Source organism: Bos indicus, chromosome 8 (assembly GCF_029378745.1).
Source record: "Bos indicus isolate NIAB-ARS_2022 breed Sahiwal x Tharparkar chromosome 8, NIAB-ARS_B.indTharparkar_mat_pri_1.0, whole genome shotgun sequence".
Lineage (NCBI taxonomy): Eukaryota > Metazoa > Chordata > Mammalia > Artiodactyla > Bovidae > Bos > Bos indicus.
Genome location: NC_091767.1, coordinates 72,528,222 through 72,547,759, shown reverse-complemented (window position 1 = coordinate 72,547,759; position 19,538 = coordinate 72,528,222). Strand labels below are relative to the sequence as shown.

The 19,538-nt window shown below is 42.7% G+C and overlaps 1 protein-coding gene across 2 annotated transcripts in view; it reads right to left on the bottom strand.

Annotated features, from left to right (window-relative positions):
* Positions 1 to 19,538, bottom strand: part of DOCK5 (dedicator of cytokinesis 5) — a 280,813-nt gene that overhangs the window by 119,825 nt on the left and 141,450 nt on the right. For both annotated transcript variants that reach the window (XM_019966376.2, XM_070794944.1), the window contains exons 7-12: positions 16,410 to 16,545; positions 15,018 to 15,175; positions 13,075 to 13,156; positions 9,572 to 9,701; positions 4,536 to 4,608; positions 883 to 1,025 (exon numbers count right to left, since the gene is read on the bottom strand). In XM_019966376.2, coding sequence (XP_019821935.2) covers positions 883 to 1,025; positions 4,536 to 4,608; positions 9,572 to 9,701; positions 13,075 to 13,156; positions 15,018 to 15,175; positions 16,410 to 16,545 — 722 coding nt within the window. The remainder of the gene's footprint in view (positions 1 to 882; positions 1,026 to 4,535; positions 4,609 to 9,571; positions 9,702 to 13,074; positions 13,157 to 15,017; positions 15,176 to 16,409; positions 16,546 to 19,538) is intronic.

The window sequence follows — 19,538 nt, the reverse complement described above, 5'->3', positions numbered from 1 at the left end:
AAGTATTTTGTTAGGAAGGAAGAGAAGGAATATTTTCTTACAGTTTTGATAAAAAAAAATTATACAGACGCAGCAATTTAATTAGTTTAAGAATTTTTCACTCTAATAAACTACATCCTTAGGTTAGGAGTTCTAAAACAACAGAAATATATTTGGTTATTCATTTTTAGAATATGTGTTTCCTCACATCTATTTCTCACTCAGGGTAACAATAGATGGCAATAGTTGTCAATAGATGGCAAACTAAATATGCCAAAAATAACGTTTCCTAATTGCTTCCACTTCAGAAGACAATTACAAGGTGGTTTAAAAAGAAAAGTAACTCTAAAACTGACCCCCAATCATCACTACCTTGGTATCTAGATTTTAACTATTTTCCCTTGTTACCCGAATTAAAATTTAGTTTCAATCAGCAAAACTAAGTCAACAAAATGACATATGGAGGTATGAAAAAATGATTGGCTGGAAAGCCCATTATTTTATATGAAATCATATTCATTTACATGACTTTGGTCTCTCTCTTCGCAGTTTTTGGAAATGTAATGGGATAAACCTATACAGAGAGTGGAACATAATTATCTTCAAACCCTTTTTCTTTGTGCCTTAATTTAGAGCATTGGGATCATAGAGCAGACAAAAGTGAGACTTATCAGATGAGAATTCATTCTACACAATTCACAAAATACAGCTGCGAGACAATGCTCTCAAGTCTGAACTGCCGTCAGTGTCAGTCGGAAGTTGAGGTGGGCAGTCCCCAGCAGGGTCTGTTTTATATCAGAGAAAGATAATGAAAGGGCCAGAGTCCAAGGACTCAGCTCTGAGCGCCACCACTCCCGAGCCCCACCAGAGCCCCCTCCCCGCTTGGTACACAGGGCCGAGTACCTTGTCCTTTGTGATTCACTTCTTTGGTTGCTATCACTTTATTCAAGACTGACGTGAGTGGTTCATTCTCCCCGATCACGTGGGATGTTATCAGGGGCGACATGATTAGCTGCCTCTGTCGGATATATGTTTCCATGGCAATTCTGGGAAAATGAGAAATAACTGGTAAGACAAAAAGAGGAAGTCTCTGCAGCAGAGCCTCAGATACTGCTGGGTCTGATGGGCCTATCATTTGAAAATATAAATAGTAAAGCAACCTAACTACAGGATACTTTCCATCTTTATTTTCCCCACTGGGTGCCTATCTTAGCAAATTCATCTCAAAATGACTTGGGGGGAAAAAGGGGAAAAACAGCAACTCAGGAACAAACAAAACTGATGGTCAAATGATTAGACTGAAACCAGAGGCAGTGCTTGATGTGCTTTCCAAGGTGGGAGAGGCCGAAGGAATGGAACTGTAGAAGGGTGGAAGCAGGGGCAAGAGACCCAGCCCCCAGTTCCGGTTCTACTTGACAGTAAGCTCTGCCAAAGTCTCCCCTTCAGGCTTCAGTTTCTTCATCTGTAAGGAAACAGACCTGAAAACACATGCCTTGAAAGCTTCCACCTACTGCCAACACTCAGTGTACCAGAGTGCTGCGTATGCAATGGATTGTGGATGGTGTTTGCAGAATCCCATGTGATGATGAACTATATATACGGTTGCAACGCCACAGGCACCAGCAAACAAGCCTCACGTTAACAATCAAATCAGGCTGAGATTCTTACAGGGTGATCAAAGGGGGAAGCACAGCCCCCATTCTATGGAAAGCACAAGCACTATTGGGAACTCCCTATCAGCCTGTATAGAACAACGGTCGCCAGTCTTCTCTGCTGTAGTTTTGGTCTCTTGCCCACAACACACAGGCCAGCTTGCTCTGCAGGGTTCAGACCTGTATCCTGACAATACACAGGAAGCATACTGCCGTACAGGAGCACGGTGGCTCAGTCGGTAAAGAAACCACCTGCAATGCTGGAGAACCGGGTTTGATCCCTGGGATGGGAAGATCCTCCGGAGAAGGAAATGGCAACCCACTCCAGTATTCTTGCCTGGGAAATCCCAGGCTGGATGGAAGAGTCTGGCAGCCTACAGTCCATGGAGTCGCAAGAGCTGAACACAGACTTAGGGACTAAACCACCACCACCACACTGCACTATGTTCCTAAAAAGTGGGATTGCTGCAGAATGAGTTGTTTTCGAATGACACCTTCTCAGTCTAGCAGGATATGTGTATAAAACTCTCCCAATACAATCGCTGTAAAGCTTCTGAGGTTAAGTTACAAAAGCTCTGCCATAAATCTTGGGAGTTCAATGCCAGAGGCCATGATTTGCATCGTGAAGGCTTTAAAGTGGTTGCCGGCTGCAAAGTGAGTAGTAATCAAATTAGGGCTGGGCTCCTCGGAGACACAAAGCTTGTATTATTCTGTAGTGGAGACAATCTGAGGACTCAGTGTTTCAGAACAACTGCTAGAAAGACTTGGTTCTGAAAGTAAGCGGGAGGCACATAACCAAACCAGAAACCCACTTCATAAAGTGAGACAAATACAGAGAAATGCATTGGAGACAATTCATATCCGTAATACTGCTCCTGTTCTACAATTATTTATATTATTTGTATGGAGCAGATTAAATTTCATTCCATGAATGCTGCCTTGATTATTTATATATACACACATAATATTGTATCATATTTTTTTGTTGTTTAGTTGCTAAGTTGTGTCTGACTCTTTGCAGCCCCATGGAATGTAGTCTGCCAGGCTCCTTTGTCCATGCGATTTACCAGACAAGAACACAGGAGTGGGTTACCATTTCCTTCTCCAGGGTATCTTCCCAACCCAGGGATTGAAACTGGGTCTCCTGCATTGGCAGGTGGATTCTTTACTGCTAAGCCACTGGCGAAGCCATTGTATCATGTTACCATATAGTATTTCATATAATGTTCAAGAATCTGCCTACAATGCAGGAGACCTGGGTTCGATCACTGGTTTGGGAAGATGCCTTGGAAAAGGAAATAGCAACCCACTCCAGTATTTTTGCATGGGAAATCCCATGGACAGAGGAGTCTGGTGCGCTACAGTCCATGGGGTCACAAAGAGTCAGACACAGCTGAATAACTAACAGTTCATATTCATGAATGCTGTTCCTAGTACATATATGCACAGTGCCTAATAATATATGTATATATAGAGAAACAACATTCATAGATATGAAAGTTATCTTTATCATAAGCATGTTTTTATAGTTTATATACTCATGTCTATGCTATGTATTTTAATATTTATTGTATTATACAAGACACAGCAAACTGCCAAGGTTTTATTAAACTTTTTCTATGTATAAGTTGTTTAAAATTTTTGTGTAGTTAAATCAATTTCTTTTTTTCAGTCAAATCTCTGGTATTTGACTCAGAAAGACTTCCCACACATCACATGGTATAAAACTTTTATTTTCCTATAGTACTTTAAGACTGTTGGCTCTTACCCTTTTATGTGTTATCATCTGGAAATTATGATGGTTTAAGTTGGGAGATGAGGATTTAACTTAGTTTTTGAAATGGCTGGCTAATCTTGAACAATAGCTTTTGCATGGCTTATCTTTCCCCACTGATTTTTAAATATCATTTAAAAATAATTTTAAAAATAACATAACCATATTATTGGGGTTGGTCAAAAAAGTTTGTTAGGGGATTCTTCCATAACACTTTATGGAAAATCCTGAACGAACTTTTTGGCCAACCCATTACTTATTATTAATAAAATCACATTAACTCAGATATCCCTGGGTCTAGTTTCTGGAATTCTCAGTTTATCACACTGATCTGTGGTAGTGGCTCTACACTGGCCGAGACAATCATCTTTCCTCACTGACATGACTGTCTCGTTAGGAGTCAGACACAGCAATGCTCCCAAAGCCGCCTGTGCGAGGTTAAGTGGCACGTGCCTGCTGGGGTCAGTCGTGATGTTCACAGGCACGCTCACTCAGTTACATGGATGGAGAACAGCTCTGCAGCGTCCCCCAGTGGCCCACTCAGGGCTCCAGTTCCCGAGGCTCAATAAGGGGGCTTGAGTGCAGGTCAGGGGGCATCCTTCCAGGCACTCCTGGGCCGGCTTTCCTCCACTCGCAGGAACCCAAGGACTAGTCCACCCTTCACTCTCACCAAGTGTGCTCCCCAGACCTGCAGCAGCAGCATCACCCAGAAGCCTATTAGATGGAGACTCCAGGCCCACCAGATGGCGTTCTGCATGCATCCATCAAGACCCCAGGTGCTTCATGCACACGTTACAGCCTGAGAAGCCCTGTGCTGTCCTACTTAATTTCTGGTCCTCTGCGATAACCGTTCCATATGACAAAGTACAGGCAGACTCTGGCATTTATACGGTACCATAACCTGCTAGATGTGTCCCTTATATTGCTTCAGTCATTTCTGTAGAATCAGAAGAAGTTAGGTTACTCTCTTAAATTGCGGTCTAATACAAGGATTTTGAATATAGTCTTCTGTCAAGAGTTTTCCTCGTCTAACCGGGCAAAAGGTTCCGAGCACTTGGTTCTGTGTAAATGCACCTCCCAAAGGCCTAACCCAGGTCTCAACTAACCTGGGTAAGTGCCAAAGTACTTACTGTTGAAAGGGAATAAAATGCTGCTTTTCTTCATCATCCACCTTGCCATGAACAATATCAGTAATATCCATCACTAGGAAAAAGATAAAACTTAATTAAAGAAACTAATTGCTGGACTTCCCAGGTGGGGCTAGTGGTAATGAACCTGCCTGCCTATATAGGAGACCTAATAGATGTGGGTTAGACCCCCAGGTTGGGAAGATCCTCTGGAGGAGGGCATGGCAACCCACTCCAGTATTTGCTTAGTCCCTCCTTCACTGTTCACCTGAAACTACCACAAAATTGTTAATCGGCTATATCCCAATACAAAATATTTTTGGTGTTTAAAAAAAAAACAAACATAAAATTGAAAAAAAAAAGAAGCTAATTACTTGAGGCCTCAGTGAGGAACTGGAAAATTACAGTATCAGCAAACACAGAATCCTGGAGGAAGAGAGAGCAGGCAGAGATGTTTATTTTTTTGTCAACGATGACTCCCAGTGTCCCTAGGCTGGCAGAAGAGCAATTCATCAGGGTCCTTGGCAGGGGTCTGGGTGTTCTCAGATCAACCCTGCAGACTAGCCTCTTTAAAAACTCTAATATCCAGGACATGCACGCAGCCTAAATGTCCAGTGACAGATGAATAAAGATGTGGTACATATTTACAATGGAATATTATTCAGCCATAAAAAGAAATGGAATTGGGTCATTTGTAAGTGATGTGGATGGACCTGGAGTCTGTCATACAGAGTGAAGTAAGTCATAAAGAGAAAACCAAGTATCTTACATTAATGCATATATATGGAATCTAGAAAGATGGTACTGTTGAACCTACTTGCAGGAATAGAGACACAGAGAAGAGGCCTGAGGGCACAGCAGAAGGAAGGAGAGAGGGGGATGAATGGCGAGAGTGGCACTGACATATCTACACTGCCATGTATGAAACAGACAGCTAGTGGAGACCTGCTGTGCAGCACAGGGAGCTCAGCTTGCTGCTCTCTGATGACCTAGAGGGGCGGCATGGGCAGTGGGAGGGAGGCGATATATGTTTACACATAGCTAATTCATGTTGTTGTACAGCAGAATCTGGCACAACATTGTACAGCAATTATCTTCCAATTTTAAAAAAATAAATAAAAATAATAAATATGAAAAAAATTCTACTAGACCAAGTTGCTTAATTCTTACACTGACAATTTTTACTAAGCCCGCATTCTAAGGCACAAGAGAATACTTTTTTTTTTTTGGGGGGGGGCAGGAGTGTTACAGAATAAAAGACCTGGGAGAGGAACTCATGACTTAAGTGGCCCACTGTCCCTCTGATGTGACATTTTCTCACCCGGTTTCCACATAAACCAAGGGCAGCAGGTCATTAGCAGCATAGATTAGAAGACCATGTATTGATTTGCTCTTTCACATATGAGAAGAGCTATTAAGGAAGCACTGTACTAACCCCACTGCGTATATTATCTTTTTTATACAAATATTAGTATCAGCCCTACTTTAAGAGATGAGAAGGGAGGCTCAAGAGGGAGGGGATATATGTATACTTATAGCTGACTGGCACTGTTGTACAGTAGAAACCAACATAACATTGTAAAGCACTTATTCTCCAATTAAAAAATAAATTTAAAAAGAGGGGGTTTCTCTGGTGGTCCAGTGGTTAAGAATCCACCTTGCAACGCTGGGGATGTGGGCTCGATCCCTGGTTGGGGAACAAAGATTCCACATGTTGCAGAGGAACTAAGCCTGCATGCCACAATGAAAGGTCCTGCATGATGCAACGAAGATACCGTGTGCCACAACTAAGACCCAATGCGGCCAAATAAATAAATAACAAATTTTAAAAAAGAGAGATGAGGAAACTGACCCACAGGGAAATGTAGGTAATCTTCCCTAGGTCAGAAGTGTTAATGGTTAAAATCAGGGTATGAACCCAACAGTGATCACAGGGCAAACCATGTAACCAAACTCTGCCTGCTCCCTAGAAAACTAAGAAGTGGGGCATTGACTCCACAAGCAGCTGAGGGTAGACAAGGCCCCAAGGCAAGAGGCCATCAAGCCTTGGTTAATAAATTACAAGCTAGTCATAAAACATGCACTAATAATCCACGCCCTAGCTAACCTGTTTGGAGATTAAAAGAAATTCCAAGCTATGACGCAATAATCATAAGAAAAACTAAGGAACCAGGAGGAAATGCTTGCTCAAAGTAACCTAAACACGTAATGTATTAGGCTTGGGAATTAATGTTAGTGTAAGGAAGCTGTAAAAAGCAGGCATGACATCAACTTGCTGTCAGCTCTTAAAAGACCCCCGCAAACATTGTGTGTGAGTGCATACACGCACACAAATATTGCAAAATTTGAATTTAAACTCCCAAGTAGGCAGTGCATTTGTGGACATCATCTAGTTACTGCTAACCTCTGCTGACGTTTGGCATCAAGGCTAAAACTAATCTCCATGCCCTGAACATACATACACACGCACACACACAGAAACACAGGAGCAAATAAAAGCCTCAAGCTTGATGTTCCAATCTCTTTAGCCCAGTTTGAAGGACAACGACCCTGAAAACACCTTCAACTTCTATGAAGGAATAGATTGGTGTGTAGGTGGCTAAACAGTCCTGGGCCAAGGCTGCTTGCCTTTTCTGGGATTTCATTTTAATTCACTATCACGAATAGTGTTGTCTCCTCTAGACACAACCCGGCCAACCTTGAGAGGAAAGGGGTGCGGGGCGGTTCAAGGGACCCACGACGCACACAGCCTCCTGGGGCTGCATCACCAGCCATGTGACCCACAGGTCGATCTTGACAATGTGGAGTTTCTGGGTCCTCGTTCCAGGAGCAGGATTGATGGCTTTCAGGACTACTTAGTAACTAAAATGTCAGAGTAAGACCAAAAATATATATCCTCCATTTAACAAACTACAGAGGAAAATGCAGGGCCTCCTGGAAGGTTATGGAGTCTGATTGAAGCCAACGACCCTCTTTGAAAGCAATGCTGCCTTTGATGAGTAAATTTCCTAGACAGGCAAACAGCTTTCCAAGGAGAATTTTATTCAGATAAGATCAATACGTGGCTGCAGGCAAGGAAGATTCCAATAGACAAACAGAGGCTTTACCCAGAGGCTTGCTGTGTACAAGATACATAACTGGGCGGGGGGGAGAAACAAACATGGGGTATCTACATGAGCACCACCAAAAGCAAGCGCCTGCCAGGTCCAAGTAGTGAATGCGGTATGTCTGAGGCTAACACTTACAACCAAGTTCATCTTGCACTGTCTCTGGGTCTTCTCTTTCCTTCCTCCCTCTTTTCTTTCTTTTAAATTATTTTTATTGTGGAAAAATAAATACATTACATGGGGCCTCCCGGGTGGCACTAGCAGTAAAGAACCCACCTGCAAATGCAGGAGACCTAAGAGACTCGGATTCAATCCCTTGGTGGGGAAGATCTGCTGGAGGAAGAAATAGCAACCCACTCCAGTATTCTTGCCTGGAGTATCCCACGGACAGGGTGACCTGGCAGGTTATAGTCCATGGAGTTGCAAAGAGTCAAACACGACTAAAGCAACTTAGCATGCACGCACACATACATACCATGAAATTTACCATTTCGACCATTTAAAAATGTACAGCTCAGTAGCACTGAAAACTTTCACACTGGGACTTCTCTGACAGGCCAGTGCTTAAGACTTTGTCTTCTACTGTACAGCACAGGCAACCCTACTCAATACTTTGACCTATATGGGAAAAGAATCTAAAAAAGAGTGGATATATGTATATGCATAACTGCTTCACTCTGCTATACACCTGAAACCAATACAACACTGTAAATCAACTATGGTCCAATACAAATTTTTAATAAAGAAGAAAAAAAGACTTCATCTTCTAATGCAGGGGGTGGGGGCTCGATTTCTAGACAGGGAGCTATGATGCCACATGTCTTGTGGCGAAAGAACCAGAACATGAGCAGCAGAAGCAATATTGTAACAAAATCAATAAAGATTTTAAAAAAGGTCCACATCAAAAAAAGTCTTTAAAATTAAAACATTCACACTGTCATGCAGCCATCACCATTATCCACCTCCAGATGTTTTCCTCTTCCCAAACGGAAACTCTAAGCCTTTAAAAAATACCTCCTCTGTCCCCTCACCCTGCCACCTGTGTCTCTAGGAACTACCATTCCACTTTCTGTCTCTATAAATGTGATCATTCTAGATTCCTCATAAAAGTGAGTTATCATATAGTATTCATCTTTTTGTGACTGGCTTAATTCACTTAACACAGCATCCTCAAAGTTTCTTCAGGCTGAAACATGTGACGGAATTTTCCAACTGCTTCAGGCTGTTCCACTGTAGGGATAGACCCTTTTGTTTATCCATTCATTCATCAACAGATACCGGGGTTACTCCTACCATTTGGCTGCTGTGACCAATGCGCTGCTGTAAACAAGAGTATAAGGACGGGCATGTACACACTGCTATCTTTAAAATGGATAACCAACAAGGAACTACTGTATACAGTGCACGGAACTCTGCAAGGTCACGTGACAGCCTGGACGCAAGGGAGGTCTGGGGGAGAATGGATACATGTATAGGTATGGATGAGTGCCCCCACGCTGTTCACCTGAAACTATCCCAACACTGTCAATCAGCTAGACTCCAAGACAAAATAAAAAATGCAAAAGAAAAAGAGAGCCAAGAATGATTTATTGTATAGCCCAGGGAATTCTACTCAATATTCTGATAACCTATATGAGAAATGAATCTGAAAAAGAATGAATATATGTATATGTATAACTGAACACTCTGTATATGGATAACTGAACACTTTGCCATACACCTGAAACGAACACAACATGCAAATCAACTGTACTCCAATCAAAGATTTTTTTTAAAGTTAAAAGAAATATAGTCCCTCATTTTACTTGGTTTGAGCGTAGGGAAGTAGGATTGCTGGATCCTAAGTTCTACGTTTAATTTTTCTTAGGCCCCCATCATACTGTCTGCCCAGTAGCCACACCATTTTACATCCATCTCGGGCTCTTTCTGTACCTGCTACTCCAAAGGGTCTCCGGAGTCCACAGGTGTGCTTCTTGCCCTCCTTCAGCTCCATGTGGCCAACTCGGACAATCTGGCACACGAGGCTGATACGGGGCCGGATGAGGTCTGTGCTGCTGAGGTCCTACGGGGCAGAGAGCACAGAAAAAGGAGGTCACGTTCCATCACCCTCTCACCTCCGCTTTCTTTCTGTTGACTCTACAATAGAATACTGTTCAGAGCATACTTTTTAAATTTTATTTATTTATTTATTGGCTGTAACTGTTCTTAGTTGGGGCATGTAGGATCTAGTTCCCTGACCAAGGATCGAACCCGGGTTCCTTGCATTAGAAGCCCTGAGTCTTAGCCACTGGACCACCAGGGAAGTCCCCAGAGCATACTCCTTAATGCTCAAATATCAGAATGACTCCTCTCCTCCCCTATCTGCATCCAGCCAAGAACTCTCACTGCGTCATAGGAAAATGACTGTATTAAAAAAAAGAATAAAAAAAAAAAATCCCCCAGCTCCTGCTTCAAATTTATAAATCAGATCATATTCATCCTCAAGTCTCCAGCTTATTCAGAGTCCTTTGTCACATCGACTTTATATCCTGCCAGGGCATATCTGAGCACCAGGTGCCTTCCAGTGCCAAATGAAATTAAAACTTATGAGACACTGACGTTTATTTTGTATCCACACAGGCTGGTGATATTTCATCTTACCTTCCAAATAATCCTGTGAGGCAACTATAACCCAGAAATTTACATGCTCTGCTTTTTGTAATTATTCCTCTGTTTTCTGAGAGGTATCCACTGAGGGCTTCTCAGAGTGTGTTGATTAATGAGAAATGTGTGGATGAAATGTCTCTGTCTTTTTGTGGCTCATGCTCTAAGCTTTTTTGTACTCCTAGGATGGTTGAGTAAACCCACAAAGCTCACATAACTCATTCACCTTAACATCAGAAATGATTTAACTGCATCTCAAATTCTTTTCATGAAACAGCTTCCCAAGGCCTCTTTACTGAATCAAGAAAGAACTTTTTAAACAATCAGTTCACATCTATCCTCTATAATCAAGTTAACTCAGGGCTCCAAGCTAGGAATATATACCAATGACACTATCAACCTTGAGGCTTCTGTTAACAGAAAGACTTCAAGTGCCTCAGACAGTAAGAATCTGCCTGCAGCGCAGGAGACCTGGGTTCGATCCCTGGGTCGGGAAGATGCCCTGGAGAAAGGAATGGCTATCCACTCTAGTATTTCTTGCCTGGAGAATTCTATGTACAGAGGAGCCTGGTGGGCTGCAGTCCATGGAGTCGAAAAGAGTTGGACACGACTGAGCGACTGAACTGAAGTGAGAGACTCACACACAACACAAGTGCCTGGTTACATTTACTGGGGCACACCGGTATCATTTAATAACATGCAGTCATTTACAAATGAACTTTCTGTAGAATGTTTAAGGACCAAGGAATCAGTCACGTTTCATCGAATAGAAAAAGTTGGATGTGAATTTGCATATAGGAAGAGCCTAATTGATAGGGGGAGGAGGGAGGGTGAGTGAACAGCAGCTATTCTAAAACACTGTTAATTAAAAGATGGACCAAGAATTTAATAATATTAAAAATTTTTTAATAATGTACATACTGACTGATAAATGTCTTTTTATTTCATGGGAAAAAAACATGTATCTCAGAATTGAGGAAATACTGTTTTGGGGAAGAGCTCTAGACTCTCTCTTGTCCACACTTACTAGGTGGTAAAGGTATGGATGGGTCAGTGCAGGGATAGAAACAGACCACTCTCGTCCCAGGGGTAGAGTTTTAATGGATGGAATGAACAACAGAAAGTTGGAAGGAAAGGGAGGAGGAAGAATAAGCCTGTACTGGTGTTACAGGGAAGAACAGAACCTGATTGCACGTTGCATCAGTTTACTTTAACCTTTGCTTCCCATAGCTTTTGTTCACTAAAAGGATACTGTCTACACATAATGGCCTGCCTCAGGGATACCTGCCCCTCTGCCTGAAGGGTAAACCATAGTCCCTTTGCTCAGGGAAACATCCAGATCCTGTCCACCTGTGAGTGGCTTCAAGACAGAAGAAATGAACACATCCCCTCCCAGAGGCTGGCCATTCCAGGAGATATTTGAAAGACTTATGGACTTCCTCCCCTTCCCTGTTGTATAAAAAAAAACCTGGCATCCAGACCCTGATAAGATGGTTATTTTGAGACACTAGTCTGCCATGACAACTCTGTCATGTGAAGAGTCGACTCATTGGAAAAGACTCTGATGCTGGGAGGGATTGGGGGCAGGAGGAGAAGGGGGACGACAGAGGACGAGATGGCTGGATGGCATCACCGACTGGATGGATGTGAGTTTGAGTGAACTCCAGGAATTGGTGATGGACAGGGAGGCCTGGCATACTGCAATTTATGGGGTTGCAAAGAGTTGGACACGACTGAGCGACTGAACTGAGTCTGCCACCTTCTTGGTCAGCTGGCTTTCTGAATAAAGTTGTTACTCACTGCCTCAACACCTTGTCTCCTGACTTACTGGCCTGTCCAGGGGCAAGCAGAGCAAGCTTGAATCTGGTAACATGCAGACCACTGCTCCTATCAGTCCTTTTGGTACTTTAATCTTAGACTCTTGTTTTCTTTGCTGTAAGAGGGACTAAGAAGAATAAGCAGACAAAATATGGGGGTGGCTTAAGGGAAAAAGGAAGAAAGAGGCATCAGTATCTCTTTTAGGCTTAACGGGAGCTGGGAAACCCACCCACTGCTCAGAGCAGTTGGCAGCGGCTCCAGGGCTTTTCAAGCACTGATGTCAAAAAAAGTGCAGGAACCCCAACAGAGTTCCTAGCCTATGAGAAAGAGTCAGCAGACTCCAAGCTATAGCTCAATACATTTCCTGGCTCTCAGTCCATATACAGCAGCATACCTCCTGCCTTGGGGAAATGGAAGAGCAGAGGGAAAAGTCCATTAAAATACAAGCCAACAGAAAAGTCTAGCCCGGTCTTTGCCCAGGCAATAACTTTGGCCTGGAAGACTCCTCTCTCTATCTGCACAGCTTACATCCTCTTCAACTGGAAGTTCTTACTCCAAAGCTCCTTCTCAATGAGAGCAGCCCTGACTTACCTATTTAAGACAGCATGCCTCCCCCAGCCCAGAAACTCCCAATTCTCCCAAAGCGCTCAAAACTCTAACATTCTGTACAAAGTACTCATCTACCTGATTACTGCTTATTATTGTCTGCTCCTTTGGGACAAAAAAAACTCTCAAGAATCAGGACATTCTTATCTGATATGTTCACTGATATATGTCAAGTGCCTAGATCAGTGCCTGGTCTCTAAGAGGTGCTCAATAAATATTTGGTGAATAAATGAGCGGATTATTCCTAGTAGAGGGATTATGAGAATTGCAATTTTCATGTTTTCAGTTTTTAAGTTTTCTATATACTTACCACATGTACTCACAAACATCATAAACTAAGGAAAGGGTTAAACATAGGTAGGACTTACAGTAAAGACCGCTTGAAGGTTATTGAGCTTCTCGATTTCCTTGGGCATTCCATTACTGCCCCAACGAATTAGGTAGTTTTCACTGGTGAAGGGAAAGAAAAATATTCTTGGTGAGCACCTGAGTGGGGAGGAAGCTGCTCTCAGTACAGGCTTAATAGGGTCCAAAGGGGGTCCAGAAGAGCTCAGTGAAATTCAGGCAGGACTGAGACCACACCAATGACCATTCTCTGGTGTTCTGGCTGCAGCCCAGTTCCTAGAGGCATACCGAGTACAGCCCCATGACAAGCACTACTCAAGATGGGCCTGTGCCCAGTACATTCCACCAGATTCTATCTGGAGTCTTTCTTTCATCTCAAATCCTCTGTATAAATTTCAGCTTTGCTGAATCAGGAATATAATTTTATAAGAATTGTTCCAAGTCCATTCCCTGGAATCCACATCAACACACTCCCATAAGATTTCTATTTTAGAAACAAACAATTTTAACCATCTTCTCAATAACAAATATGCTTTCTTAGCTGCTCAGCAGATGACTGTAGGTTGAACAAAGTCTATTATTCCTTAAAGTCTTTGAAATTTTATAACCATTACTTTTTTAGAGCAGTTTAGATTCATAGCCAGTTGAGAGGAAGGTACAGACTTTCCTATGCCCCACTTCATTCCCGGGCTTCCTGGTGGCTTAGGCGGTAAAGAATCTGCCTATAATGCAGGAGACCCAGCTTTGATCCCTGAAATGGGAAGATCCCCTGGAGAAAGAAATGGCTACCCACTCCACTATTCTTACTTGGAGAATTCTATGGACAGAAGAGTCTGGCAGGCTACAGTCCATGGGGTTGCAGAGTCAAACACGACTGAGCGATTAACAACACAACAACAGCACTCATGCCCAGCCGCCCTCTTTATCAACAACCCCCAGCAGAGTGGTAGATTCATTGTTGTAATCGCTGAACCTACCCTGAGACGTCATTATTACTCAGTCTGTGGTTTACATTAGGGGTCACTCTTGGTGCTGGATACTCCATGGGTATGGAAAAAATGTGAAAGGACGCACACCCTCTATGACAGTACCGTACGGGACGGTTTCACTGACCGAAAGCCCTCAGTGCTCTGCTGGGTCATCCCTCCCTCGCCCCTCTCCTACAGTTTTTTGAATCCCTTCATCCCTGTCGCCATGGTCTGATGAGTTTTATTTAATTATTTTTAATTGGAGGATAAGTGCTTTATAATATTGTGTTGGTTTCTACCGTGTATTGACATGAATCAGCCATAGCTATACGTATGTCCCCTCCTTCTTGAACCTCCCTCCCACCTCCCACCCCATCCAGGTGGTCACAGAGCACTAGGTTTGAGCTCCCTGCCTCATACAGCAAACACCCACTGGCTGTTTATTTTACACATGGTAATATACATGTTTCCATGCTACTCTCTTCATTCACCCCACCCGCTCCTGCCCCCGCTGTGTCCACACGTCTGTTCTCTGCGTCTGCGTCTCCACTGCTGCTCTGCCAATAGGTGCATCTGCACCATCTTTCTAGATTCCATATCTATGCGTTAACATATGATATTTGTTTATCTCTCTCTCATTTACTTCACTTTGTGTAATAGGCTGTAGGTTCACCCACCTCACTAGAACTGACTCAAATGCATTTCTTTTTATGGCTGAGTAACATTCCACTGTATATATGTACCACAACTTCTTTATTCTGATGAGTTTTGTGTGATTTCTAAGACTCAGTGAAAACATGAACTATTACTGCACTGTTTCAGTAGTCACTCAGAAAAGCACAGCAGCCCAACAGGGTTAATTTTCCACTGCCTTGAAATCCTCCCCTTCGTCTCCATCTTCCCTTCTCAAACGCAGCAAAGACATCCTCAGGGAGGTGGGGAGGTGAAGGTTGGGTATTTTCACAAGATTGATGGCAGACGACCTGGGTCTCCACTACCTGATGAACTTGGACTGGTCCGGGTCATAGAGGGCCATGAACAACTCTGCATCTTCCCCGATGTTGCAGACAAAGTTCTTGAAGTTCACGAAGAGGCCGTAGGTGTGGACGGTACTGAAGATCGACTGGCCCCGCAGATCCAGGTTCTGCAGAATGGACTGAACACAGAGGACAGGAGAGAAAGTCATCGTGGTTTCAGCAAATGGGAAACACTGGCAAAGACACTGGCCTCCAAACCGGGGCCAGATGTAATTATTGGGTTGGCCAAAACATTCGTTCAGGTTTTTCCGTAAGGAAGACACAGAAAAACACAAACGAACTTTTTGGCCAACCCAGTACCACCCAAAACAAGCACTTACTGAGAAAGTAAATGTAAAGAGACAAGTAATCGAGTGAGCAAAATAGAATTATTATTTTAATGAAGGTCTTGTGAAAGGCCTTAAACCCAAATAGTTCAATAAATGCTGTCTAAAGAGCATATATCTAAAGGTTATAATAACTCATGGTTTTAATGGCTTTGAGACGTTCTCATCTCTCTCACAATGGCTTCTGGGGAAACCTCAAAAGCATAAAATTCATGATTCATTATCATTCTTTGGGAGAATGACTCTCATCGTAAATAAGACTCCACTGGACAGGTCTGTCCTCAGCCACAGTTAGCCATTAGATCCAGAAATGCAATGAAATGTCATTACAACTGTACTAAAAAAAAAAATAAAACCTACAAATTAAAGAAAATAAATAGTACTCTTCACTCATTAGAACAGAAAGACTGGAAGAACATACACCAAAACATCAGTATGGTTGGGCTTCATAATGTAGGTGACTTTTTTCTTTTTCTGTACCTTTCAAATTTTTATTTATTGTCCAGTTACAATTTTTAAAATCTCTCAAAAACTTCATTTGTAAATATTATTGTTATTTCCTTTAGAAATCATAATCTAGGGACTAAATTCAAAAGTTTAAACAGTCAAAGGGTTCTCTCCCACCCAGTTCTATTCAGAGGCATCCATTATTGGTCAATTTCTTGTCTATCACTACAGAGTTAGTCTGCACATAAGTAAGCACAGATGTATATTCTTTTTTGAAATACATATAACAGTATTTTATACACGTGGTTCTTGCATCTTGCTCTTTTCCACGTACTATATATCTTTGCAATCTTTCCAGGTCAGAACATACACTGCTGACTCGTTCTTTTTGTTATATTTTGCTTCTAAAATGAGAAAATGGATATTTCTTCTCAACAACATTGCCACCTCTGCTGTCACTGACTCCCTTTCCTTCGTTAAAAACAAAACAAACAAACAAAAGAGCAAAATAACAAACAAAAAAAGCAAAAGCAAAAACGGAACCTCCATGGCCAAGGTCTGCACATTTCAGGAAGCTCACCTTCTCCTCTTGGATCTTTTCCTCAATCCTCTTTGAGGCCACTTCATGGGCCTTGAAGAGGGCAACGGTGCTGGTTTCATCTGGGTCCAAAATGTTCCCATTGTCATCCCGCACAACCAGATCCAACCCCAGCATTCTGGAAACAAAGGAGTAGTCAGCTGGTTCTCCTCACCAGGAGCAGACTCTTTTCTGAAGACTCTTCATGGAGGGACAACCCTGGTGGTCCAGTGGTTAAGAATCTGCCTCCCAATGCAGGGGTCACGGGTTTGATCTCTGGTCTGGGAAGATTCCACAAAAACCCTGGGGCAACCAGGCCCATGTGCCACAACTACTGAACCCCACCTCTGGAGCTGCAAGTGCTGGGCTCACAGGCCTAAAGTCGCTGCTCTGCAACAAGAGATGACACTCCAATGAGAAGCCCGAATACTGCAACTAGAGGGCTGCCCCTACTCGCCACAACTAGAGAAAGCCTGTGTGCAGCTACAAAGACCCAGCACAGTCATAAATAGAAAATAAAGAGTTTTCATGGAAAAACCCAGAGGATTCGGATGAAAGGCTGGGTGCTGGACAAGTTAAGACGAGAACTCACTGAATTTTCTCGCTTCAATTTCAGCCTTCTTTCCAAACAAAACCTAAAAAATTTAGGATAATGTTACCCAAACTTGTAAATAATATGCAAAGTAATCTGGTCCCAATTGGCACTCACTCTAACCAATGCTTCTTTCCCCCTAATCATCTGTACTTTGCTATGGGAACTTCTATGAAAGACAAATGCTCAAATACTGGGGGACTTGTCCTGATTTCCTTAAAAGCACAGGCATGGGGGATAGTACTTCATTCAAGATTATCTTAAAGGAGACCAAGGAAGTAAGTCCTGGCATTGGTATCACAAAATCTATCTCAGAACCCGGACTTTGGTGTCAGCTGAACCAAAATTTACATCCTGATTTTAACACTTGCTAGCAAGGTGATTTAGGGTAATCTACATTTAAAAAACAACAACAACAAAAACTGTTTATTTGGCTGTGTCAGGTCTTAGTTGCAGAACACAGGATCTTTTGTTGCAGTGTGCAGCTTTCTCTTTATTTGTGGCTCGTGAGCTTAGTTCCCCAACCAGGGATTGAAACCAAGTCCCCTGCACTGGAAGGCGGATTCTTTACCACTGCACCACCAGGGAAGTCCCCGAGTAACCTACTTAATTTTGCAAAGCCCTGGGTTCCTCATCTGTAAATACACTCTGTCAGGATTACAGGGGAATTTAATGAGACAATGCACATAAAGCACCTAGTATCTAGCATGTATCATGCTTTCAATGAATGTTAGTTTTGACTGCAGCAACTAGCACAGGAAACCTCTGGCTGTGTTAAGTAAACGTAGCTCTGGGTGCTGCATGCCAATAGTAAGGGCCATAGGCTCCCTGCCTGGCACCATCCCACCAAGGCTTTTATGCCCAACACCAAAGCAGAAAAAACTGTTCTTAGTTCTAAGAAGTTGGGGATTGTGGTTGAAACACGATACTGCAATCTGAATTCCCAGAAAGCATTCCTGGCACTAGCAATCCAGGAGTGGGGATGTCCAAATGCCAAGAAAACTCAGGCATAATAGTGCCAAGACATGTGCTAAGTCTTTGAGAAGAAAGCAAAAATGCCTAATTTCCCTTTGCCCTGTTTTATGGCTTCTCCATCAACTGATTCAGTCTGGCAGGTCCCTTGTCATGGGAGCCAGACCCACAGGCCACCCAGGATCATGAGCGATGGCCCATGTTGGCCTCTCAGAGACTGAATCATGGACGCACCGATGGAGCAGCTTAATTTCTCGAGCTGCTTCAAAGGGCTGAAATAGAAGGCAGGCATGTCCTGCTGTTTGTGGGATGTTACCATCTTGTAGCAGAGACCAGGGGCCCGCAGGCTGATGCCACTCTGTGCCAAGACTCAAAATACACTGGCAACATATGTGCCAGAGGGAGCCGCTTATCCCCTCTTAGCTGTTTAAGAAATCTCCCAGCACTGCTTTCAAATTGTGGTGTTGGAGAAGACTCTTGAGAGTCCTTTGGACTGCAAGGAGATCAAACTAGTCAATCTGAAAGGAAATCAACCCTGAATATTGGAAGGACTGATATATATTAGAACAACTGATGCTGAAACTGAAGCTCCAATACTTTGGCCACCTGATACAAAGAACTGACTCACTGGAAGAGACCCTGATGCTGGGGAAGACCGAGGGCAGGAGGAGAAGGGGGTGGGAGAGAATGAGATGATTTGATGGCATCATCGACTCAGTGGATATGAATTTTAGCAAACTCCAGGAGACAGTGAAGGACAGGGAAGCCTGGTGTGCTGCAGTCCATGGGGTTGCAGTCAGACATGACTTAGCAACTGAACAACAACAACAGAAACTGAAACTGAATGTCAAAGGAATCATCAACAAAAACTGAGAAACTAGTCCAGTGTTTTAGAAAGAGCTGGGCAGGAGGGCTGAATCCCAGGTCACAATCAATTTTGATGAATTAATTCAATCTTTCATTTTCCAAAGGGCAGTAATATCAGGAACCTACATATATGCTGGGGCCAATGAGAAGCTTAATTAAGAGGTTACTGGGGTTATAGAGGTTATTGAGGACATAACAGAAGCTAAAAGCATGCTTTACTATTCTGGCAAATCTGGTTTGCACACAGTATAAACAATAGTCCCACTTAGGGGAAGACATAGAGAAAGAGAGAGAATGAAGCTGCTGATTTTAAATCTACTTTCAGAGTTCTGTGATGGCCTAGAGGGGTGGATGGGAGTAAGGGGAGTACAAGAGGGAGAGGACATATGTATACATATAGCCGATTCACTTCATTGTACAGCAGACATTAACACAACAGTGTAAAGCAAATATACGCCAATAAAAAATTAAAAAAAAAATCCACTGTTAGAACAAACAGAGAAGGAAGGAGGGATAAGTCTGGTATTAACATATATAACTCCTATATATAAAATAGATCATCAACAAGGGTCTACTGTATAGCCCAGAGAACTCCACTAAATATTCTGTAATAATCTGTATGGGAAAAGAATCTGAAAAAGAATAGATACAGGTATAAGTATAACTAAATCACTCTGCTGTACACCTGAAACACAATATTG